Below are 26,599 nucleotides of genomic sequence, written 5' to 3'. Positions count from 1 at the left end.
CTAAGAGATGTTTCATAATATCTTTCTAGATGTATATCCTTTTTGTTTCAGATATTAATAGTTTCAAAAAAGGTCTCAAAAACACATCTCCATTATTGTATTTTATGAAAAGTTTTTCCAAGTTGATACGAATGTTTGGTTTTTAAACAGAGTCAACGACGTGGGAGTGGGAGGTCACTGATGTGTTGAACCTCGTCAGGAGGAGGACGCAACCAAGTATATGAAGGAAAACATGAATAATTTATCATATCTGAAAGTAAACTCTCAAATTGGTTGTGACTTTTATACTAGAAAACTAGTACTGCTGGAACATAATTAAAAACCTAGAATCATGCTGAGTGGTAACTGTAAGGCAAATTAAGAAGCTATGTAATCACAGCTATAACTACGTGGTTTTTGTGAAAAATCTATCCTAGGCCACAAAGAAAATTTGGGTTTGAGGCCAAGAGACTTTCATGATAATAATACATAACTGATATATCTCAATAACATAAAAATTGCAAGGAGAAAGTGTAACAACAGCAGTATTACTTTCAAGAACTGTGTCAGGAGCTAAAAAAGAATCTCACAAAATTAGATAAATATATCCAGTCTGACATAAACACCATATGGTAACCGCCTTAAGAGACAGGAGTTGTATGTTATGTTTTAAAATTATGACACAGAGGTAGTAAAAGCTGGAAAGCAAATGCAATTTGCACAATTGGGTCTGAAGCCTAATATTTTATTTTTCTAGATAAAAAGAATAAGATTGCAATATTATAGCTTTGGAATTTTTCTCCCATCTAGTTAAACTTCACAGAAAGGAGCAGTTGATATTATATTGCAATAGTTCCCCAAATAGTGGCATGGTTTAGCTGATCTTCCCTGGTTGCACTATTTAATGAATGTTTAAAATTAAATTTAATATAAACACATTTGCAGCAACTGAAAATGGTCTCAAAATTCAAGGGTACAATAATTCTTTTTTTTCCCTGAGGGGCTAGAATCACTCCCACAGTGTAATTAAGAATGTTTCAACTGACCTCTGACTCACTATAACCATTAAGCATATGGATATCAACTACAGCCAGGAAAGACCTGGAGATGAGTACTATAACATTTCAGGTCTTCTATCAAAGAATATTGCTTTCAACAGAAAAATAGAAACAGCTGAAATCCAAGGGCAATATGCTGCCTCAAGTCCTCCTTAAAAGTAGGGACTGTGCAAATAATATAAATCAACAAATATTTAGATAACATAAATATAAAATAGTTCAAAGTATCTGCCTCCCAAACAAAAAGCCCTCCCCCGCATTAGACAAAAAAAAACAAAAACAGATTTTAAAGACTTCCTTTGGAGAAAAGTGGTATAATCTCTATTTATACAAAATACATGATTGTTGCCAAGTTTAGCTGCGGAATTCATATTTATAGCAATCTCATTTTGTAAGCATCCTGGCTGCTGAATCCTATAGATTCAGAAAGACAGCAGAAGTTATAGCCTCTTGTTCAGCTATTTTAAAATGGCAGGGGGGATTTCACCTTTGCAAAAGAGCAACAGTGGCCAAAGTAGAAGGTATTTCCAGAGTCCCTTCTAATAGAAAGGCAGTTGGCAGTGCCTGCCTGTGTGTGGACTCATGAGTCATGTCTGACTCTTTGCAACCCCATGGACTGTAGCCCGCCAGGTTCCTGTGTCCACGGGGATTCTCTAGGCAAGAATACTGGAGTGGGTTGCCACTCCCTTTTCCAGGGGATCTTCCTAACCCAGGGATCAAACCTGGGTCTCCTATATTGCAGGCAGATTCTTTACAGCTGAGCCACTGGGGAAGCCCAGAGATATTTCCAGAGTCCCATCTGATAGAAAGGCAGTTGGAAAGTCTTCTACCCTACTAGCTCTGTTTCTTCTTAACAGATATAGGTGAAATTAGAGGAAAAAGCTGGAAGAGAAGAGGCAGAGATTAAAAGAGAAATGAGAGGAGAAAAAGGAAAATAAGAGGAAACTATAAGAAAGGAGAAAAAGGGAGAAAGATATTTAGTCAAAGGTCTCAATAATACAGTAATACAAATCAACTCAAAATTCAAACTATGTATGTTGGCTCTAAAGAATAAGTAATTCATTAATTATCATCCCTGTTCTAGAGATAAGGAAACAGAGGCTTTGAACAGTTAAGGCGTGAAGTTAATAAGAGGCAGAAGCTCAGCTCCTTGCTGCCTCACAATTTAAGATTACTAAGAATGTTTATATTCACAAAAGTATCACAACATGCTCCTTTAAAGAGAGCCAATATTGCTAGTGCATTCTAAATTACTAGATTTATAAAAAAAATTGATATTCATCTAAATTCTCAAATAGTTTTTATATAAGATAGATATTATAACTTACTTTCCAAATCTATAAAAACTGCTTTCCCATAGCACATGAATTTGTAACACACCATGCACTATGAACTCCTGGTTCTTATCATGAGTGGTTTAAAAAAAAGTTAAATTCACTCTAATAATATAAGCATAGTAAAATGTGGTACTTTACACAAGATGTCATATCTGCTGAAGGCCAGAAGTGGTTAAGTAGAAATCCAAAGGACATACTAGGCTGCTGGCAATGCTTTCATGAGGCCGTTTTTGTCTACATTTGTGGTGTGTGTATGTTAAGTCACTTCAGTTGTGTCCAACTCTTTGTGACCCTATTGACTGTAGCCCACCAGGCTCCTCTGTCCATGGGATTCTCCAGGCAAGAATACTGGAGTGGATTGCCTTACCCCCCTCCAGGGGATCTTCCTGACCCAGGGATCGAACCCATATTTCTTACGTCTCCTGCTTTGGCAGGTGGGTTCTTTACCACTAGCGCCACCTGGGAAGCCCACATCAGTGGTAGTTTTCCATTAAAAAAAAAAAAGTAATCCACAATATTCTCAGCCTGGATACAGATTAATTCCAGAGGCTTCTAAATCTCCACATTCAATTTCTATAGCCATCTTAAGTAGGTGGATTCCTGAAAAAACTGTGCCTTGAACTAACTAGCCAGATGTCACATCACCTCCAGCAGACTGTTGAGGATTTGACTATTCATATGAATTATTCTAAATTTGACAAGAATATACTACTCACTATATAATACCTACACTGTTATTCATTAACACAAGTATAATAATGTTAACCTCATTAATACTTTTGAGTTATTTTCAATAATTCATGTTGTTTCATTCTCAGCTTCTTAACTGACCCTTTGGCCTAATGGTTACCTAGGACTTGAGGTACCAAATTGTGACGATGAACAAAATACTCCAAGGTTACACTGAGAAAGGACAACCTAATTACTGGTCTACTATAGAATTAAGTGAATGTTATCAAGCAGAATAAAAATATATATGCTAAATTGCCCATCTTTTCCTTCTGCACTACAAAAAATTTAAGAAATACAGCAAAAGTTGAATCAATAATCACACAGGGGAAAAACAGATAAGAAATGACACAGCTGTTAATATAATAAAATTTAAAATGAAAGCAAGTGAAAAGTGGTTCTAAGCCAGACTTGTATGCACCCAGTAGCCTAATAAATAAATGTTACTCACAAAAGTATACAGTAAAACTAACAAAACTTTAACACTAGTTTCTATAAAGAAATACCCAATAAGAAACAACAAAATGATCTGCTTCTTTTTGGCAGTAGTAGCATTACAGGAAACCAAGTTATTCAAGTTGAAAATTAGTTTCTTTTTTAATGGAAAACAGTCAGAAAAGGACTTTAATCCACTTGGCATATGCCAGTTGTCCAACAATCTATATAAGATAGGCACTGTCAGTGACAAAAAGTGATTATGTGAGGCTTAAAACTCACTGTATTTATAATATGTATCCCAAAGGACATTATTACTACTGTTTTAAGGCCTATAGTCTCAAATGTACTATAAAATTATCTCAGTTTTGGGAGTTTCCTTTTTGAATCTCCTAGCATCCAGTAAATTCACACACACAGCTCAGTTTTTCTAGTAACTAAAGAAAGCAATTCAGACCAACAAGAGGAAAATGTGTTAACCTCTCCAGGGATCAGGATATTTTAGAAAATGCAGCCTTGACTCAAGGGAATGAACTGCTAGTAATGATTCCTGGCGGTGGCAAGAGATACTCTGGGAGGAAAAATGTGTCAAATCATATCAGCAGGTGGACAGCCCACTTTGCTTATCACTAAGACTGGGATGATTATCGTACTATATAGTATTAATACATTCATATTATGTGTGTATAAATACCATACATATATATATATTTTTCAATCTGTAGGGCATAGTCCTAGTATTGAAAACTAATGCAATGTTAGCTTAAACTACTCAGTTTATATAAATATATGCTGCATACCCTTGTCTCACATCTAACTTTCACTAGAATAATAATTATTTTGATTTCAATTGATCTGTTATTTCTCAAGAACAGACATATTTTTACTTCATGCAAATTCATGTCAATATTTTTAAGGTGTTACTGAATTGGAAAACTACCCCTCTTATTCTATTTCAACACTTTAGCAGTGATATACAGATTTTTCTGATTCCCAGTTTAACATCCAAATACAGAAAATAAACTAAATACACAGATTGAACTTTTTTTTTTTTTAACAACTTTAAGGAAATGCTGAAGATAGAATCTAGGAAATGCCATATTTTATGTTAACTTTAGGTGAAATTATAAAATAGAAATTCATCATTTAGTGTAAATAAAAATAGCATCCCTTTGAAAAAAAGACCTTATCACATGTGCAAATTAAATACAGATAATAGTGCAAAGTAAATAAATACACAATTACAACACCCTCAAAACTGTATCTAATTCATGACTCAATTCTAATACCTTATTATAGTTTTATAATAATTCGAGAGGCTGAAATTTATAAATTCTATTAAACTCAAAGGCTTTTCAGAACACTAAAATAATACTAAGACCATTATAATTTATGAATAATCATTTTTTAAACATATTTGCATTTTCACATAAATAACTATGGAAATTTAACTCAGAAGAAAAATATAATACCATAATCCATTAAAGAAAGAAAATACAGTGAGTTAGGTCAGTTTTTTAAGAAATAAGTTAGTATATTCAAGAGCACTTTTCTTCTTCACTAACATAGGAAAGTGAAACAAAATTAGCATTTTACTCCATGACAGAAAATTTACTGTACTTCTAAATGCTACTCTATCTCCAAAAATGCACTTCTCATTGTTTTGGAATACACACATAGTTTGTATTTGTGGATTAGCAGTGCTATTTTCTTCTTGAGAAGATATTACAAAATGAAACACTCAAATGAACAAAACCTCACAGCAAAATTTTAGGACATCTAAAAATCATCTTGGCTGGGTCATATTTCAAAGACAATGATTAATGTTGTTAGTCAGTAGGGGGAAAAAAGTCAGTAGAAATATAAAATATGAAAAGTCTTTAAAATCCAGACAGTAAATATAAAAAGAGACAGACTTAAGTGAAATCTGGGAAAGATATTTAAAGAAATGAGGTATGATGGAGCTATAGTGCTACAATTCATCTCAACATATTAAGTTTTAATAATAACCTCTACTTCAGAATTGCAGAATCAGCAAAAATCATAAACTATCTGCTGCTGTGTTCTTGTGACCTTTCTGGTCAGATTTTTAATAGTCACTAGTAAATACATTCAAAATAAGCATTAAGCTAACTGCATAATCATATGGTAAGCATATCTGCCACTTAAGGCAAATTATAAGTAAAAATGTAAGCAAACAATTTTGTATTAATAATAAATACAGCCTCAAGCATTTAACATGATCAATATTTTAAAAATTTAAATAATAAATGCAACAATTTTATACAGAACTGTACCATTTATTATACACACAAGTTGATCAGTTCCCTTTGTTTACAAAGGCTGGTTATAGACAAAATGGAATGTTACAGTACCATCTTGCATAAAATTTTAGTACAATTTTGTACTAGAAAAAGGGTGCAAAAACACCAGCCTAATAAATCTGATTAAATGAAGTATCTTTTCTTTCTTTTTAAAAAGTACATCATTAACACATACACCACAAACTGTACATAAGCTCACTTTTAAATCACCAGTTGAAGATACGGGTAGCAGGTATGTTGTAGAATTAACCATTCCTCCCATCAGTTTATTAAAGGCTTGCTCTGCTACTCATTCAGGAGCCTTTGTTGACGTGTAAGCTTGTAATATGAATTACTTAACTCAGGTAAGTACAATTTAAAGGAGGCCAACAACAGCTGCCAGGAATTATTTGTAGTAAGATACGTCCTTCTCACAGAAAATTCACTGAGGAGCAAAGATTTTTCATGTATCATTCTTCTGTAAATTTAGAGTAGCTGCTCAAGATTCTCCATTTTGAACTTTGGATGTTGGTGGTTGCATGAAATCCTTAAAAGGAACTAGTGCCTCTTTCAGGGCAGAACAGACCTCGGAAGATGAGCAGGTGATGCATTCCACTAGAGTTGGGTATAAGGCAATTACTTGTGCCCAGGTATTTCCATCAACTGTAATGCAAGTATAAGGAAAGAGGGGGCTGAATTAGCAGATTATCTAGTTAATACAAACACATTCCTTTAAATCCAATGCAAAAATTTTTTTTCTAAAATATGGAGATTCCACAAGCTTGTACCTTTCTTTAAAGTCTAGAAGACATGATCAGTGTGCAGACTCATCAATACCACCAAATATGATCAAGTACTTAAATGATACTTCAGTTTGTGAAGGGCTTGGGAGCTAACAAAACAACTTAGAATAATTCAAACTTTTATCATTTTCAGTATAATAGCCAGAGAAGAAAGTGTACTTTTCAAGAACAATTAGAAAACAATTCAATTTTGGGGAATTCCCTGGCGGTCCAGTGGTTAGGATTCTATGCTCTCACTGCCAAAGGCCAGGGTTCAATCCCTGGTCGGGGAACCAAGATCCCACACACTAAGTGGCATTGCAAAAAAAAAAAATATCCATTTTTTTATGCAGTTGTAGGCTAAAAAATATATACATCTTAAATTTTTTTCCTAGTAATGACCTTAATATTGATGTTAACTTCAAATGACTACACATACATCCATTCTTCTCTTGTACTTTTTGCTAATCTTTAATGTATATGAGTAGACTTAAACTATAGTGGGGAGGGACACTTTTGCCTTCCTCATCACTATTATGAACAACTAGTACAGTGAAATGCTATCTGTGAATGGACAACAGTGTTACACCACAATTACTTGATTTCCTTATGCACTGAGATCATATATTACATTTCTGTTTTCCTCTAAGTATTGTGCACATTGTTGAGAGCACAATACACAATAAAAACGGATGACAGACTTTTCTTAGACAGTATATGTATATGGCACTTAGTGGAACAAGTCTCAAATCTGGGAGGTAGTGTAGTATAAAAAAAGCACAGTACACTATGCATAGGAGCTTTTGTTCCATTTTTCACTCCAATTTACTGAGTGTCTACTAAGTATCTAAAAACCTTTCTGAAATAAGGTAGTGCTGGGTGTCCCTGAACAAGTCATATAATTTCTCATGTCTCAACTTTACTATAGAATAAAGGAATGAGGTTCTCAAATTAGTGCTCTTCAAGTTACTTCTTAAAAAAAAAAAATTGATGATCAAGTAAGTCTGGCAAATGTTATACATATTATCTTCCCTTTTGGGGATTCACAGTTCACATGAATTTATTAAATGCTCATAATGAAAGAACAGGTTTAACTTTTATCAATTCAGGGTTTCCAAAATTAATTTGACTATGAAATTTTTCCATTCAGTATCCACTGACATCCCTCAACATTAATATTCATTCCTTAGTACATATCTTGAGAAATGCTAATCTATTTTTAATCTCTTCTCTACCCAAATAGGCTTCCTCAGAGCAGAGGTAAGAAAAAGAAAAGGCGAGTGGGACTGATGGATATAGGTAAGGGAGCAAATGTCAGGCCAGAGCTGTTCTGCTTTTTATCAGTTTTGTATGTTGGAAATCCATATCAGATTTCATTTGTAAGAAGAATTTTGCTGCTTAACAACAACAAAGAAACATTTTAAAAACCAATGGCGTAAGTAATTTTAAACAGTTTGCTCCAGTAGTTGTCTACAGAACTTTCTACTAATCACTTAACAGAAAGATTACACTAAAAGAATTCTGGGAAAAGGCAAAGTAGTAAGGGCCAGGAATCTGTCTACCCACTTAGAAAACAATTGAATTGGCAGAATCTGAGGCAACTGTTTTGAAACTCTGGAGCCTACTGAAGGTTGCAGATTCCAAGATTTGGACAGTATATTGTGGTTAATTTTTGTCAATCTAAGCCTTTAGCACAGTAGCAGCCTACCTATCCCCACTTCTAGCCATGTGGGAAGCAGCTGTGCTCATGTTCCTAGCACAGCCTTGGACAGCTTGTGGGAGGCCAGAGTAGGAAAAAGGGACCCTATCCTTCAAATATCAGGGATCTGTGCTCTAATTGCTACTTCTGATCACAGACAGAGGCTTCAGGAACAAAAATCAACAACAACAAATAGTTCAAAAATGGGAAAAGGATTTGAAAAGACATTTCTCCAAAGAAGATATACAAATGGCTGATAAAGTACATGAAAAGATGCTCAACATCATTAATTGTTAGGAAAACGCAAATGGAAACTACAATTAGGTACCCTCTCACACTTAACAGAATGGCTATTGTTAAAAAACAAACAGAAAACAAGCATAGGTGAGGATGTGGAGAAAACACAGCTCGGGTTCACTGTTGGTGGTAACGTAAGATATGGTACAGCCACTGTGGGAACAATATGGTAGTTCTCAAAAAACAAAAAATAGAATTTAAAGTAGGATCCAGAAGTTTTGGAAAACTTCTGGATATAATTATACATTCAAAAGAATTAAAAACAGGATCTCAAAGAGATATCTGTATGCACTTGTTCACAGCAGCATTATTCACAACAGCGAACACATGGAAGCAACCCAAGTGTCCAACAGATGAATGAATACATACACACACAGAATGGAATATTATCTGGCCTCAAAAACAGAAGGAAATTCTGCAACATACTAAAATATGGATAAGATTTAACAACATTAGCTAAGTGAAATAATAAGGCAAACATGGTATGTTTCAACTTACATGAGGTAGTTAAGAGTAGTCAAGATCACAGAGATAAAAATTAGAATGGTGATTACCACAGGCTTGGAGAAGTGGGGAATGGGGAATTATTGTTTAATGAGTACAGAGTTTCAGTTACAAAATGGAAAGAGTTACATACATGGACAGAGGTGATAGTTACCAACACTGTGAATGCATTTAATACCACTGAAAAAACAGTTAGGATGATGAGTTTTTTAACATGTATTTTACTGTGATAAAGTAATTTTTTGGGAAAAAAGATTGCATAGATTGAAAGCTATCTAGATTGGCCCAGACTTATTCCTGGTTTATTGTAGGAAAACACAAAGATACATTATTTAAGATAACATCATAAAACTCAGGGGAAGCTACTCAAATTTCTTAAATTTTTTAAAAAAATATGTTTTAAAAACTAACAACCATAGATCTTCATGGGCACTCTGGACTTAACTATCAAAAACAATGAAAAAGCTATACATACTGATACAGAAGAATCTTTATTTTATGAAGTGGAAAAAATGAAGTGTGTTCACAATAGTAGGTAAGATATGGGGCTATTATGAATATTTATTTGTGTTAAAAACTGGGGGCATATTGGAGCACAGTTGACTTCTGAACAACACAGGTCTGAATGGTGTGGATCCACATATACGCAATAAATACTGCAGTGCTACATGATCCCCGGTCGGTTGAGTCCAAGCATGCAGAACCCCAAATATGGAAGAACCATCTAAGTTATAGAGGAATTTATGACTGCTCGGAAGGTCAGCACCCCTAATTCCTGCATTGTTCAAGAGCCAACTACACATATATTTGTATTTACATAATAAACTTATGGAAGAATCCACAAACTAACAAAAATGGTTGACTATGGAAAGGTAGGAGCCTGGCAGGTACAGAACAACGGATACAGATACAGAACAGGGGAAAGACTGCTGTTCCCTGTATATCTTTCTACAGTTTTGAGTTTTTGAACCATGTGTATATTCACTATTTTTTCAAATTTTTAATTAAAGAGTAAGATGATAAATAAGTCAAAAAAAATACCTCCCCCACCAGAGAACCCTAAAACAAATAACAAATGTTCTAAACAAATACTGGGTGAACACTGGCTCTGCTGGCTTCCAGCAGTCCAACATATTTCTGCTGGGAAGGCCCAACGTTCTCCAAGTTGTTTTCTTTTTTCTTATTTCTGAATGGAGTTTAGCATATCGTGTTAATATGTTACTATGTCATCATTTATTTAACTTAAATCTTCACTTAATATACCCACAGGCATAATTCAAACTTTCTTGAACAATTTTAACATTAATTTAGTTAAATCATCTATCATTAATACACTGCCCTACCCATGGCCCATTGACTTTTCAAAAAAAGGCTATTGAGTTTTCCTTCCCTTTTCTTCCATTATACAAATTCTGGTTACATTCTTAACAGCTATCCAAAGATCATAAAAAATACACTTGCCATTCTTACTATATCTATAGCAATAACATGAAAAATAGATAATTTCCTGTTTACTTCTTAAGTATAATATATTTCTAAGAATCAAATTCTACCTTGTGATCTAATAAAGATTTTACTGGTCTCTAGGAAGTCAATGCATGATTTCCCTTTCTGAAAAATAAACCAGAACATCTTATTAAGATTATTCAAATTTGAACTTGATAGGATAAATTAAGGACATTTGTTCAAGAATTTTTCTTAGAAATTCTACACCTTCTTTTTGAGGTTGAATATACACAAGTCTACTGCTTCTTGAAATTTAGTATAATATGCCCTCTAGGCCAAAGTAACAGTCGGTGAATTTTGAAAGGAGCAAAATATGTATTTGATTATATAACAACTGACAGGAACAAATTATCCTGGGATTCATTTATTAGGAACCTATGTTCTTCTTGGGTCTTAAAAGTAATGCTGCTTAAAGCATCAATCTGCTTGTACCAGAATGCAAATAAACAGACTTCTTCTCTAACAAAGTCTTACTGTATAAAAAAGTAAGCTAAACCAGTGTGCTTAGTGACACAATTGACTTACACTCTGATGCCAGCTCTTTATCTTGTCCTGAACCAGTAACAAACTCTTAAAACCAGTGGCTGGTCCAAAAAAAACACTCAGTGGTGGTGGTGTGTTTCAGAATAGAATACAACATGATTAAAAAGCCTGTCAAGAACTTTACGCTTTAAGGGGAGTGAGTCATGTACACATGGGACTATAATACAGACAGAGAGCTTCAGGAGCACACAGAAGAGAGCTACAACTTCACCAAAAGGAGAAACCACTCACCTTCAAGGAATAAAATCAAGGCTTAAAAGTGGTGTGATATCTGACCAGGGTGGACACAGGCAGGAGAATGAAATGAGGAAAGGATTGGGAGTGCCTGGGTAGACTGACAATGTGAGTTTGGTGGGAGAATAGTATATACGAAGTCCAGTGGGAGATAAAAGCATGAAGAGAATAGAGTTAAGACAGTAGGATGCTCTGTATTTGGTAGGTAGTGGTAATGAAAAAGATTATTTTGTTCTGTTTTATAAGGATGGGAAAATGAATCACCAATGCAGCACTTTTAGAAAAATCATTTTTGGCATTAATGTAAAGAATGGACTGGATAGAAATGAGTAACAGAAAAGGGGAAACAAATGAGAAAGCGCTATAAAAATGATCCAAAGCTATTTATATGATAAATGGGTACAAATGCAGAATAGAAGACTCTTATGACCCAAAAGACTCAGTCATGTTCTACATTAAAAATATATAAAATATAAATTATCCACACAGCTGCTGCTTAGAGTGCTCAGTCGTGTCTGACTCTTTGTGACCCCATGGACTATAGCCCACCAGGCTCCTCTGATGGGGATTCTCCAAGGAAGAATACTAGAGTGGGTTGCCATACCCTCCTCCGGGGATCTTCCCAACCCAGGGATTGAACTCAGGTCCTTGCCAGCGGATTCTTTACCGCCTGAGCACCATTTAGGCCAATTTGGGCCTCCCAGGTGGCGCTAGTGGTAAAGTACCCATCTGCCAACGCAAGAGTTGTAAGAGATGCAAGTTCAAGCTCTGGGTTGGGAAGATCCCCGGAGGAGGGCACGGCAACCCACTCCAGCATTCTCGCCTAGAGAATCCCATGGACTTCATCTCTTCCCTTTAACCTACAACTATTAATAGTAAAATATCTTTAACTCAGTAAAAGTGTCTCTGCCCAATACATCAGGATTGCAGAGAATTCCACACATCTGTACAACTATACATACGACTGGATAGACTGAAAATTCTCTGGCAGTCCAGTAGTCAGGATGCCAGACTCTCACTGCCAAGGGCCTGGTTTGTTTTGATCCTTGTCGGGGAACTAAGATCCCACAAACAGCATGGCCAAAAAGAAAAAAAAAAAAAAAAGAGTGGATGGACTGAAATACACAGAGGAGGCAGGACTGGGGAAACAGTGGAGGTGGTACCTGCAGTCCTGGATCCCCAGTCACAGCAGCGAATCCCACAGAAAACCTAGGAGCAGTAGGGCAGGTGACACAATGACTCTGGCTTCTCAGCCACAGCAGTGACTACGGCTACAGGGAACCACGCAACAATAGCGACATCACCCCTCCAGTCACAGAAACCCATGTGAGTCTGGCCCCTCTGCCCACAGCAGCAGTGTCCATGAAACGGATAACCCTGAACGTGGTAACAGCATCAGACCCCAGCTCCTCACTGCACCCACCCTCTCTCCCCACTGCAGTGGACCCAGGAGATCCCAGACATGGTGGAGATACCCACCATACCAGTGACCTAGGCCGCAACACTGGCAGCAACAAGGTACCAGCAACCCCTAAAGCAAAATAGTGACAAGGGCACCAGATGCTACCTCTGGCAGAAGCAGTGGACAGTGAAAAGTGCCAATTCTCACTCTAACCACAGGCATCGCAGATAAGAGAAATCAAAAACTTGTACTATAGTGCCACCTACTGAAAAACAAAAGAAAGGCCTCTCATCACTAACCTGTTACATTGTTAAAATCAAATAAAAAAGAAGCTTTACTAAAGAAAAAAGGTGTTTGTTCCTTCAAATATATCAGAGGAACAATTTTCATCAAGCAACATGAAAAATCAAAGTAACATGGTATCAGAAAAGAAAATGACAATTCTCCAGAAGCCAAACTTAAAATCACCCAACACTGCAATCTGATTGATAAAATTAAAACAGCTGACAGAGGAGCCTAGTGGGCTACAGTCCACGGGGTCACAAGAGTCAGACATGACTTAGCAACCACACCACCACCACCCACCACCACCACCACCCACCACCACCACCTAAAGAAATTTAGAAAGCTACAAGAAAGCTCAGATAGAATAGTATGATGAGTTTAGGAATAAAATTAGTGAACAGAAGGAATATGTTACCAAAGAGACTGAACTCTAAAAAATAACCAAACAAACTCTGGAGCTGAAGAACTCAATAAAAAGAGATGAAGAATGTATGTAACATATGGGAAATAGAACACACCATATGGAAGAGAATTAGCTAACTCAAAGATAGAAACTGTGGGTCTTCCCTGGTGGTCCAGTGTTTAAGAATCCACCTTTCAATACAGAGGATGTAGGTTTGATCCTGGTTGGGGAACTAGGATCCCACCTGCCACGGAGCCCTCATGCCCCAACTAAAGAGAAGTCCACACACCACAACGAAAACCCAATGCAGTCAAAAGTAATAAATAAATGTTTAAAAAGATAGAAATTTTATAATGATATAGGTAGGAGAGGAAAGAGACCTAAGATTTTTTTTAAAGGAAGAAATTATATAAGAACTATCCAGTTCTATTAGGAAAGGCAACAACAGAGTAATGGGCATTCCGGAAGAAGGAGGGCTTCTCTTCTCTGGTGGCTCAGTGGTAAAAGAATCCGCCTGCCAGTTCAGGGGCTGCAGGAGACACAGGTTCGATCCCTGGGTTGGAAAGATCTTGTGGAGGAGGAAATGGCAACCCACTTCAGTGCTGACAGAAGAGCCTGGCAGGCTACAGACCACAGGGTCAAAGAATTGGACACAACCAGGCAACTGAACACACACACAGGAGAAGAAAGGAAGAAGGGAGTAGACAGTTTATTTAAAGAAACAATAGCTGAGACCTTCCCAAACCTGCGGAAGCAACTGCATATACAAGTCCATTAAGCCAAGAGAACACCTAATTACCTCAATGCAAAAAGACCTTCTCCAGGACAAATTATATTAAAACTGCGAAAAGATCCATGACAAAGAAAGAATTTTAAAGTCATCCAGGGGAAAAAGAATGGTAACCTACCATTAGGTAACCCATTAGGCAATCAGATTCTCAGCAGAAAATCTATATAGGCCAGGAGAAGAATACTCAAAATGTTGAAAGATTAAAAACCTACCAGCCAAGCCTACTCTATCCAGCAAAGTTATCCTTCAGATATGAAAGAGAAATAAAGCCTTTTCCAGACAAATGAACTGAGGCAAAAGACCTCCCTTATAAAAAATGTGGAAAGAAGCTCTTCTACTTGAAACAAAAAGATAAAAGTACACAAAACACTGAATAAAGTGATAATACAGATAAAAATCTTTTAAATAATTATAACATAAAGGTTAAAGAGGGAAAAGCAGTAAAAAAAAAAATAATTTAGGAATGAAATCACAACATAAAAAAGGGTAATCTGAGACAACAAAAAAACACAAAAGGGAATAGGAAAAGGACAGAACATGTACAGGCAAATAAAATGTGCTATCAGCAGAAAAAGAAATATTTCATCAGTGAGACACTTCACAGAAACATCAAGGTAAACACAAAATATAAATCTAGAGCAGAGACAGAAAATATAAAAAAAGAGAAAACTGAGGAAAATATCACAAAACCCACAAATGAAAATGGTGTAAACACAAGGAAAAAGAAAGAATGTAGATATAGACCAACCAGAAAAAAAGATAAAATGGCAGTCCTCAGTCCTCATCCATTAATAATCACTCTAAATGTAAATGGATTGAATTCACCAATCAAAAGACACAGAGTGGCTGGATGGATTAAAAAACAAGACCCAAGCACATGCTGCCTCCAGGAGACTCATGTCATCTCTAAAGACAAACACAGGCTCAAAGTGAAGGGATCGAAGATGATACTCCAAGCACATGATAGCCAAAAGGAAGCAGATGTAATATCTGTATGTACTCTTATCAGACAAAACACACTTTGAGCCAAAAAAAGGTAACAAGAGACAAAGATGAACACTGTATAATGATAAAGGGGAAAACTCATCAAGAAGACATAACAGTTTCTAATATATATGTACCTATCCCAGGTGGTGTTAGTGGTAAAGAACCTGGCTGCCAAGAGACACAGGTTCAATCTCTGGGTTGGGAAGATCCCCTACAGGAAGGCATGGTAACCCATTCCAGTATTCTTGCCTGGAAAATCCCATGGATAGAGGAGCCTGGTGGTCTATATAGTCGATGAGGTCACAGAAGAGTCACAAACGACTTATCAACTGAACAACAAAAACACAGAAACAGCAAAATATATAAAGTAATTATTAATAGATCTAAAAGGAGAAACTGACAGCAACACAATACCAGTGGGTGACTTTAACACCCCACTTATAGCAATGGATAGATCATTCAGACAGAAAGTCAACAAAGAAGTAAGTGGCCTTCAATGAATCAGACCAGATGGGTTTGATAGACATATATAGAACATGCCATCCAAATGCACCAGAATACACATTCTTCTCTAGTACACATGGAACATTACTAAGGACAGACAACATGTTGGGGCACAAAACAAGTCTCAATAAATTTAAGAAGACTGAAGCCATATCAAACATCTTTTCCAATCACAATAGTATGACACTAGAAATCAACTACAAAAAGAAAACTGGAAAAATCACAAATATGTGGAAACTAAAAAACATGCTGCTGCTGCTGCTAAGTTGCATCAGTCGTGTCCGACTCTGTGCAACCCCATAGACGGCAGCCCACCAGGCTCCACTGTCCCTGGGATTCTCCAGGCAACAACACTGGAGTGGGTTGCCATTCCCTTCTCCAACGCATGAAAGTGAAAAGTGAAAGGGAAGTCGCTCAGTCGTGTCCAACTTGTAGCGACCCCATGGACTGCAGCTCACCAGGCTCCCCCCCATCCCTGGGATTTTCTAGGCAAGAATACTAGAGTGGGATGCCATTGCCTTCTCTGAAAAAACATGCTACTGAACAACTATTGAGTCAATGAAGAAATCAAAGGGTAAATTTTAAAAACACCTGAAGACAAATGGAAACAAAAATATAACATTCCGAAATCTACATGATGCAGCAAAAGTGGTACTTATGTGGAAGTTTACAGCAATATAGGCTTACCTCAAGTAATAAGAAAATTCTCAAAAAAATCTAACCTTACATATAACGGAACTAGAAAAGAAGGATGAATGAAGCTCAAAGTCAGTGGAAGAAAGGAAATAATAAAGACCAGAGCAGAAACAACTGAGAGAGAGACTAACAGCAAAAGTCAATAAAACTAAGAGCACACTAGTACAGTGTATACACAAGTAAAAATAAAATATTGTACACATGAAACATATAATATTACAAACCAATGTTACCTCAATAAATAAAATAATAATAAACCATGAGGTATTACCTGAAACCTGTTAAAATAGTGTCGTCAAAAAAAGAAGAAACATTAAGTGTTAGCAAGGATATGGAGAAAAGGTAACACTGGTGCCTGTGAATGGGAATGTAATTTAGTACATCTACCATGAAAATCTGTAGAGAGTGTCCTCAAAAAAATAAAACTAGAACTATGATCCAGCAACTCCACTTCTAGGCATATGTCCAAAGAAACTGGAAGCATATCTCAAAGAAATATTTGTATCCCCATGTTCACTGTAGCGTTACTGACAGTAGCCAAGACATAGAAACAACCGAAGTATCCATCAGTGAAAGACGACTAATGATGCAGTATGTATGTATATGCATATTTACATATATTTGTAAACACACACACACACAACAAAATATGACTCCACCATGAGAAGGAAGAAAATCCCGCCATGTGAGTCAATGGAATGGACCTGAGGGCATTATGTTAAATGAAATGTCACACCGAGAAAGATAAATACTAGTATTATATTGCTTGTATGTGGAATCTAGAAAAACTGAACTCAAAGAAACAGAGGGTAAAACGGTGGTCACTAAGAACTGAGAGTGTTGGGGAAATGGGTAGATGTTGGTCAAAGGATACAAATTTCCAGGTATAAGATGAATAAGTTCTGGAGATTTAACACACAGCATGGTGATTACAGTTAATAATACCATATTATATGCCTGCAAGTTGCTAAGAGTAAATTTTAAACCTTCTCACTGCAAGAAAAGAAATGGTAATTATGTGACATATTGAAAATATATCAAATCAACAAGTTGTATACCTTCAACTTATATACTGTTATATATCAACTATATCTCAAAGCTGTTGGGGAAAAAGTTGGCAAAATTTGTTTAAAATAAGGAAAACATTACAAAGCAATTGTACTTAATTGACATCCTTATGTCGGCTATAATGGACTTGTTGCTTTGTTGTCCTAAGGCCCAAGGGAAAAAAGTCTTGTAGCTGTTACATTCCTAACATTCAGTTAACTAAACAGTAGTACAAAAATACAACACAAATAGAACATAAATGTTATAAGCTTAGAATTACTGGGTTTCTAAGTACTTACCATTCTCAGGCTTAGTCTTCTTAAGTGAATCAATGAGAGTACTGACTGCTTTTAAAACAAATATGATTTCTGTTACTTGTTGCCTAAAAAAAAGGGGGAAATTATTTCCAAAAAGATTTTAAGATACACCACTTGTGTTTTTTTCACTAAATTATACAAATAGATATACTTTGGAAAATACTGAACATTAAACAGTGCAAAGTTAATATTAGTTTTAAATTCTTATAAAATAAAATCATTTCAGTAACGTGTTTTGGTATGCAACTAAGATTTATAGTTATTCTAAGTTATCAACACTAAAATGGGGGGAAAGACAATCTATTCATGCAAATTTAAATTTATTTGTAAGATATTTCTTAAAACTACTTAAAATTAAAACACTGTATAAGATATGCTGTTAAAACTTCTACAAAAGTTTTTTTCTTTTTAACTAATTAGTACTAAAAGAGATCTGCCAAAACTTAAATGTATATAAAGATTGTTATTACCCCCTGTACATAATTTATCATGCTGTTAAAAGTATGTTTAAAATTACAACAGTACTTATTTAACTTTCTAAAACAACATATAAGAAATATGCTCAAAGTCAATTTAGAGACATCAGCGATGAAGAATAAGCTTGGAGTAAAGGACCAACAAGAGTAGTTTGATTATTCTTTCTCTCTGTAGAAATATATCTCTTCTTCTCTACAGTCCTCCCCCACGCCCCACTCCTGGTATGAATCTGTGTTATCACTCAACTGATAAGATTTTCTTAATAGTATGAGAGGGTACTATTTCAAGCCTCCCTTTTTAAGTATGGTGGTGGTTTGGTGGTTTAGTCACTAAGTCTTGTCCGACTCTTACAAGCCCATGGACCATAGCCTGCCAGGCTCCTCTGTCCATGGGATTCTCCAGGCAAGAATATTGAAGTGGGTTGCTGTTTACTTCTCCACTTTTTAAGTATACAGGTATTTTATTGGGCTGCAATGTCGTTTTAAGAAAAGAATGTAATAATACTGCATTAAACATAAGACAATACAATAATATAACAATTATAATAAGACTATTTAAAGCAATAAACACTTAAAACACAAAAAAGGAAAGAAGGAAAACTGCTTTCTGAAATCAAGTATCTTTTGCTCTAATAAAAATACTCCAATCAAGGCAACCCTATTATTGCTTTCATAAGTATACTTCAGAGGTCAATTTTAAATAAATTAATTTTCAATCATGACAATAACCGAATTACTAACACCTGTCTTTGGAATGTTTTTGTATATAATTTATTAGAAGGTATAATTTATGTTCTAGAAATTCAAAATATAGTGGTCCTAAAAGCAGAAATACAAATAGCAGATAAGCATTGGTAATTAAAGAATAAAAAAAATTTTAAGGCAAATTAATAACTTGCCTTTAATAATAATAGTTATTAATAATCAAGATTATAATAAAATAAATCTGCCTAGTTAATAACAATCAGATTATTTTTCATTCATCAAATTTTTAAAAGATAAGTGATAAAATGGCAAATAATTTTAAACTGCTAAAAACTGAGGAGAAGGATAATAATATACTCCTGGGAGGATGTAAACTGGTAGAAGTCTCTGATAGGCAATTTGTAATATATATCGAAACCTTTTAAAAGGTCTGTATCTTTTGACAGGTCAATTCCAACTCTAGAGATTTATTCTAAGTAAATAAGAATGTACACAAATACTTAGGGTTAGTGATTTACCTCTCCAGTACTGCCTTATAGAAGGGGATCCACAGTAATTTCCTAACTCTTTTCCTGACTTAGATTACTTTGTCTTCCAATATCATGTTCTGTTTGATTCACTTGCTTTGCCTTAAATTCTAACTTACACATTAAAAACTAGGTTGGCAACATAATCCAATTTTTTATTGTATTTTTTTATGAATTCTGATCTGTACCCCAACTTTGATTAGCCTTGGCTTAGCAGAAAGATCTAGAGCTTGACCAAATGAGAAGGAAATCAGTTTAGGTACAAGGACTTAATTAGGCCAAGTAGATGAAAAGAAGATACAAGATATGGCTAGATGACTTACAGAGAAACCTTGAAATGACTGTAAAACAAACAAGGAAGTTCATAAAGTATGATTTAACTATTATTTTCTCTCTAGAGAAATTAACAATCATGTGTTCATACAGATCCACAGATCCTTAAGCAGAAATCCTTGGGAAGATATATTTTAGAATTCATTTTTTTTCCAAAATAATATAAGTAACTTGGTATGTATGTCATATATTACTTAACCCCCATGAGGAGTCAGAAAAGGCATCCTATAATAAACACACTAATATATATGCAGCAAAACTTATGAATATTTACATTGTATGGAATAAATAAAATTATAAACAGCCTCAAGTTCAGAAATATTTATGAAAACACCTGACTTTCTCAGTTTTTTAAATTATTAACAACTATGATAGTGTATTTCTTTAATTAAAAAAATATATATACATATACCTTGGAAGAGGGCATTTGCCACTTAATCTTTCATCCTCTATATAACGATGTAGTACATCCTGAGACCTCTTAAGAAGCACTGAGAGTGCCATTCGTGAGATGTAGCCTTCTTGAGGTGTTGTGACTTTATTACTGAAGGAAAACTGAAGCAGGGTTTCAAAACACATTTTAGAAAATTCTTCTCTCAAACGAATATCAATCTCTGCTTCTGTAGAATTAATAATGTTTGATGGTTAATACAAGGTTAAATAAATATACTCTAGTGATACAAATTCTTAGCAATGTAGGAATAAAAGGAAATTTCTTAAGTGGTAAGGAGTATGTATGAAAAACTTATAATGTGTGTGTGAGAGAGAGAGAGAACAATTTTCCCCCTTGCAAGATCAAAAACAAGGCATGACTATCCACTCACATCACTTTAAAGTTTTCATGTCCTGGTCTTTGGTTACACTTCAACAGCACTATAGAACACCTCTCAATAGTCTTCCACATGGTCCAACTTGGAATAATCCATTTGATTGTCTCTTTCATTTTTTCTCTTGGCAGCATCTTCCCTAGACCCTGACCTCTGCTCCGGTCTGGACTAGTTGCCCTGTGGATATGCTGTCCAGTTATCTCCTGGAACCAGTCTCTGGCCTCACCCTGTGAGTTTTTTATTCTCTCTTGTGTTATATCTTACTTTCTAGATCTTAACGCTCTCCCCTTTCTTGATTTACTCCTTTGTTTTCACAGAGCATATTCTGCAGTTCCTGAGAACATGAATGGGAGGAAGTAAAAATTTTGAGACTACATTTCTGAAAGTGTCATTTTACTGTCATACTCAAAGTGTAGTTCCTAGCACCATCAGCATCACCAGAGAATGTGTTAGCATATTCTCATGCCTCACTCCAGACCTACTGAACCAGAAACTCTGGGGTTAAAGCCCAACAGTGACTTCCCTCCAGGTGAGGATAATGCACGCTGACATTTGAGAATTACCATTCTACATTCCTCACTTGGCCAACAGCTGGGCCTAGGTATAAAACTCTGCGTTAATAACCTTTTCCATTTGACTCTGAAACCACAGCCTCAATGTATGTGAGCATTCAGTGTTGCTACTGAGAAGTCCAATGTCCTTTTGACCCAACTCTTTGGTATTTGAACTTTTTTTTGTCTTTTCTGAAATCTTTTAGCGTCTTCTCTGTATCCCTGATACTCTGGTATTTCACGATGACAAGACTTATTGTGAGTCTTTTTTTCTTTCACTATTCTGGGTACTGAGTGACCACTTTTTTTTTTTTTTTAATCTATGTATTTATTTTTGGCTGTGCTGGGTCTTCATTTCTGGGCAGGCTCTTCTCTAGTTACGGCAAGCAGGGACTACTCTCTAGTTGCTGTGTACAGGCTTCTCACTGCGGTGGCTTGTCTTTTTGTAGAGCACAGGCTCTAGACATGTGGCTTCAGCAGTTGCTGAGTTGTGACTCCCAGGCTTCAGAGCACAGGCTTCAAAGCTGTGGTGCGTGGGCTTAGCTGCTCTGAGGCATGTGGAATCTTCTTGGACCAGGGATACAACCCGTGTCTCTTGCATTGGTAGGTAGCGTCTTTACCACTAACCCACCAGGGAAGTCTGTGAGTGACCACTTTTAATCTGCAGATTTATATCTTCAATTTGTTTCTTTAATAACTTCCTCTCGAAGTTTTTCTCTTTTTGGAAGACCTACTGTCAGATGTAACATCCCTGAGATCCATTTTCTTTCCTCTCAGATTGTCCACTTGTTTGTCTTTGTTCTACTTCTAGGTTTTTCCTTAATGTTTTCTTCCAACCTTTCATAGAATTTATGTCAGCTATCATATTTTTAGCTTCTTTGAACTCTTTTGTGTTCTAACTGTTCCACTTTAACAGCATTTTTCTTGTTTTATGAATGTAAAATCTTTTATCTCCTTGAACATCCTAATTATAATTTTTTAAAATAAATGTTTTCTATGGCTCTGCATTTTTATCTCTTTCTTCCCAATTTTTTCTAACCTCTCAATTGTTTTGGTCTTTCTCTTTCGTGTTGGCAGATTTCCTCAATCATCTGTGAGCTCTGGCTGTCAGATCATACTCAAGAACAGGGCACCAAATATCACTGGAACCTCTGTGTTTATAAGTTGACCTTATTTATTAACAAAAAGACTTTGTATGTATACATTTAAAGAAAACTCCAAGTTAAAGCTGAAAAATTTGTGTCTGATTGTAAAGTCACTGGAAGAATATACATACATGTACCTTCTTTATCTTGGTACAATTAATACTATAAATAGCAACAGGTATCATCAAAAAATTGCTATAAAAAGTATATATGGTAATTCAATAGTCCTTATTTAACAGAATATTTACATGTAGTTATAAATATGGTTCTTAAAATGTATTTTATAAAAACTGATCTATAATTTTTAAATATTCTTAAGAAGTTAACTACATTAAATGGACTTCAGAAATTTTTCTCTGATGTTCTAATGTTTGTTAAAAACTTAACATTCAGAAAACTAAGATCATGGCATCCAGTCCCATCACTTCATGGCAAACAGGTGGGAAAACAATGTAAACAGTGACAGACTTCATTTTTAGGGACTCCAAAATCACTGCAGATGGTGACTATAGCCATGAAATTAAAAGATGCTTGCTCTTTGGAAGAAAAGCCAACCAAGAGAGCATAATAAAAAGCAGAGATATCACTTTACCAGCAAAGGTCCATCTAGTCAAAGCCATGGTTTTTCCAGTAGTCATGTATGGATGTGAGAGTTGGACATAAAGAAAGCTGAGCACTAAAGAACTGATGCTTTTGAACTATGGTGTTGGAGAAGACTCTTGAGAGTCCCTTGGACTGTAAGGAGATCCAACCAGTCCATCCTAAAGGAAATCAGTCCTGAATATTCATTGGAAGGACTAATGTTGAAGCTGAAACTCCAATATTTTGGCCACCTGATGAAAGAACTGACTCATTGGAAAAGACCCTCATGCTGGGAAAGATTGAAGGCAGGAGGAGAAGCAGATGACAGAGGATAAGATGGTTGGCTGGCATCACCGACTCAATGGATGTGAGTTTGAGCAAGCTCCAGGAGTTGGTGCTTCAATCCATGGCATCAGAGAGTTGGAAACAACTGAGTGGCTGAAATGAATGTTAAACCTGCACTTTACCAGATTATTTTAAAAAACTGTCTGCACTAGGAAAAAGAACCAGTTTGTAAATGGACTAACTGCAATTTATAGTCCTGAGAGATTGGTATTAAGATCTTTATTTTATAGATGACAAAACTGACACTTGTTACCCAACTATTAAGTTAACCAAGTTAACTAAGTGGTAAGAATATACACTCATTACTTCACAATAATCCATGACTTCACAAAACTGGCTAACTTATGTCAGCCTGCAATGATTTAGGTGATTTCCATAAGTACTCTGCAATTTAATTCATCACACACAATTCACAGAATATTTATCACATTTTTCCCTCATAAAGCTTAATGTTCTACATTACATTCTTTCTTAACCATTCACCCATTTACATTTACCACAATTGTAGAAGTAACATTTCTACAAGTCAGCTTCTTCAAAAGTATTTCAGTGTTTATTAACATTTTAAAAAAATCATTGAAATAACATACCTGTAAATGAAGATGACTGAGAATGTATTGATCCTTTATTAAGCATAGTCATTATCTGACCAACAAATTCCTTAGGAATAAAATTGGCATAAGGCAATATCTCAGTGCTGATAAGCTGAACTACCTAAAACAAAAGAGGCAAATTCATTATTTTTTAAGAGATAATAACTTATAGAATAAAATTTAAATTTTATTTTAAAAGAGTATCAGAATTTTTCCTAATAGATGTATAAAAGCATTTTAATGTTAATATAGAGGATAATTAGTTTGCTTCCCTCATGTGTCTTAGTGAATAAACTTTATTACAAATAATCAATACTACAAACTGTTTCCTATACAAATTCAATACATTTTGATATTCAACATGATAAATGCAAAGTGTGCTCGGGAGAAAAAAAAATCAGCATATGAAATACATCCATGTTAGAACACCATATCTAAAAAGGGACTAAGAATAAGATTTAAATCACCTTTTAGTACCATAAAAATGAGCTATTAAGAAGTTATATTCATTTTTGTTAAATAGCTTATTTCTAACATATAATGTATTATTTTGCCTTTTAAAGAAAAACAAAAGTTTGAAGAAGAGTTTATAAGAGTTAGTACAGCAATGGGACAAAAGGCAATACTTTACATCTGTATATGATGCCAACGCTTTTTATGTAATTTATTTGATTTGTTTTATTTAAAAAGTTCCCCTATCCCACTTACAGGGAAATAATAAACCCCCTCAACCAAAAATCCATAACTGAAAATTACTTGTTTAAATTCCATTTATAATCAGAAGAATATATTCTTTAAAAAACATTCATTATTTGTTTCTGCTGCTAAGTTACTTCAGTCGTGTCCAATTCTGTGTGACTCCATAGACGGCAGCCCACCAGGCTCCCCCATCCCTGGGATTCTCCAGGCAAGAACACTGGAGTGGGTTGCCATTTCCTTCTCCAGTGCATGAAAGTGAAAAGTGAAAGTGAAGTCGTTCAGTCGTGTCTGACTCTTAGCGACCCCATGGATTGCAGCCCACCAGGCTCCTCCATCCATGGGATTTTCCAGGCAAGAGTACTGGAGTGGAGTGCCATTGCTACAGCTGGTTAAAAATAGAAAAATCTGAGCAACTTATCAATTAAATACAAACATCTGATTTGTTAAACTATAAAGCTCTCAAATACATGCTCACTGATAGATTTATTTTACTAAATTAACTGCTCTTTATTAAGTGGACACAATTAAGTATCTAGACAACATGCACAAAGCTAACAAATATAAAAAAGTAGTTTTTTAAATATCAGTGCTTTAAAAATTAAACTTTAACCTTTTTGAGAGTTTTAATGTTTTTAGGTTCATATTCAATGTATCACTTTATTTATGTTTTAAGCAATTTTACAGTTTCAACATTTTTATTATTTGGTTTGTATAGTCGTAAGAAAATGTTTTAAATAGATTCCTCACCTCAACATCAATACTTTCATTTCTTTGAAATTCTTGAATAGAGAGGTTATCTGGAGGTATGCTAAAAAATATAAACAAATAAAAGACTTGATTTTTAAAGGTAAAATACTTCCTGAAAATACAAACAGAATTTGAACATCAAAAAAATTTCCTCATCCAAGTTAGAACATTATCATTTATTTAAAAGAACAGTTATTTCTTAAAGTAATTAGTATTCTAATTACAAACATGAAATTTTAGCTACAAAAATACTTGGCTCAATCTTGAACTAAATAAAATCTGTAGAACTAAACGTCTTTTAGTACTATGAGTGAAAAACAAGGAAAAGTAAAAATACTATCATCTGGAGTCACAGCAAAAATTACCATTGTGACAAAAACTGAATTCACTTATATTGCCAGTGATTTAAGAGAGCCATGGTCAAGATGCTTAATTATTCACTCAGTGACAGCCCATTAATCACTAATTTGTAATAAATATGATATACTAAATATATTTATAATAAAAGCAAACATCTGAAAAGAGGACTGATTCAGACTTTCTAAAGCAGAAAACTGTTCCACCAAAATCAGAATAAATCAACAGTTCTGAGAGACCCAAAGTCAATTCTAGACCCTGTGGCTCTTAATAAGAATGGGCAGTAAAGTTCTATTAAGCTTATGAAACAATGAAATATTAAGCACTTTTAAAAACAGCTGAGAATAGGATGATAATGATTATTACAATAATAATGACAGCAAAAATTAGAAAGCCAACCACTGTATTAAGAGCTTTATTCACAGTATCACCTATATTCACAGTAACCACAGGTATTCCATGTAATTGACAGAAGAGGAAACTGAAGCTTTGAATGGCTAGTCATATGACCAAGACACATTGCAAATAAATGACAAACCACAATTTGAACCTAGACTTATATCTGAACCTAAGTTGTGCTCTTTTATAAAAGTTATAAATGTAAGAATAGTATTACCATGTTTAGATTTAGAGGTAGAGTATAGAGTTTTATATCTAGAGCTATTCTTGCTCTATTTGGTATTATCTGGTTTATCTCATTACATGTATTAAAATAGACACACACAGAGAAAATACCAATTGGCTAACTACCAATTTAAAAAAGCTTATCAAGAACATACAGTATTAACATTATTGGGATCACACATCAGAAACACTAAACTACTTTTTCAAAATATATGAGGGAAGGGAATAGTGTACAAAGCTGAAAAGTTTAC

General features: G+C 35.0%; 1 protein-coding gene and 1 long non-coding RNA gene across 4 annotated transcripts in view; one reads left to right on the top strand and one right to left on the bottom strand.

Annotated features, from left to right (window-relative positions):
• Positions 1 to 23,916, top strand: part of LOC138987909 (uncharacterized) — a 56,070-nt gene extending 32,154 nt beyond the window's left edge. The window contains exons 2-4 of the long non-coding RNA XR_011464190.1: positions 20,837 to 20,934; positions 21,023 to 21,234; positions 22,334 to 23,916. This is a non-coding gene — a long non-coding RNA (uncharacterized lncRNA). The remainder of the gene's footprint in view (positions 1 to 20,836; positions 20,935 to 21,022; positions 21,235 to 22,333) is intronic.
• MON2 (MON2 homolog, regulator of endosome-to-Golgi trafficking) overlaps positions 83 to 26,599 on the bottom strand; it is a 116,672-nt gene continuing 90,155 nt past the window's right edge. For all 3 annotated transcript variants that reach the window (XM_005886921.2, XM_005886922.3, XM_070370527.1), the window contains 5 exons: positions 25,368 to 25,428; positions 23,919 to 24,042; positions 20,291 to 20,498; positions 17,820 to 17,902; positions 83 to 6,504 (listed from right to left, as the gene is read on the bottom strand). In XM_005886921.2, coding sequence (XP_005886983.1) covers positions 6,341 to 6,504; positions 17,820 to 17,902; positions 20,291 to 20,498; positions 23,919 to 24,042; positions 25,368 to 25,428 — 640 coding nt within the window. In that variant the 3' untranslated portion in view covers positions 83 to 6,340. The remainder of the gene's footprint in view (positions 6,505 to 17,819; positions 17,903 to 20,290; positions 20,499 to 23,918; positions 24,043 to 25,367; positions 25,429 to 26,599) is intronic.

This window comes from Bos mutus, chromosome 5, assembly GCF_027580195.1.
Source record: "Bos mutus isolate GX-2022 chromosome 5, NWIPB_WYAK_1.1, whole genome shotgun sequence".
In the NCBI taxonomy this organism is placed as follows: Eukaryota; Metazoa; Chordata; class Mammalia; order Artiodactyla; family Bovidae; genus Bos; species Bos mutus.
The sequence above is the reverse complement of the archived record's forward strand: the minus strand, read 5'-3'. Positions and strand labels throughout refer to the sequence as shown.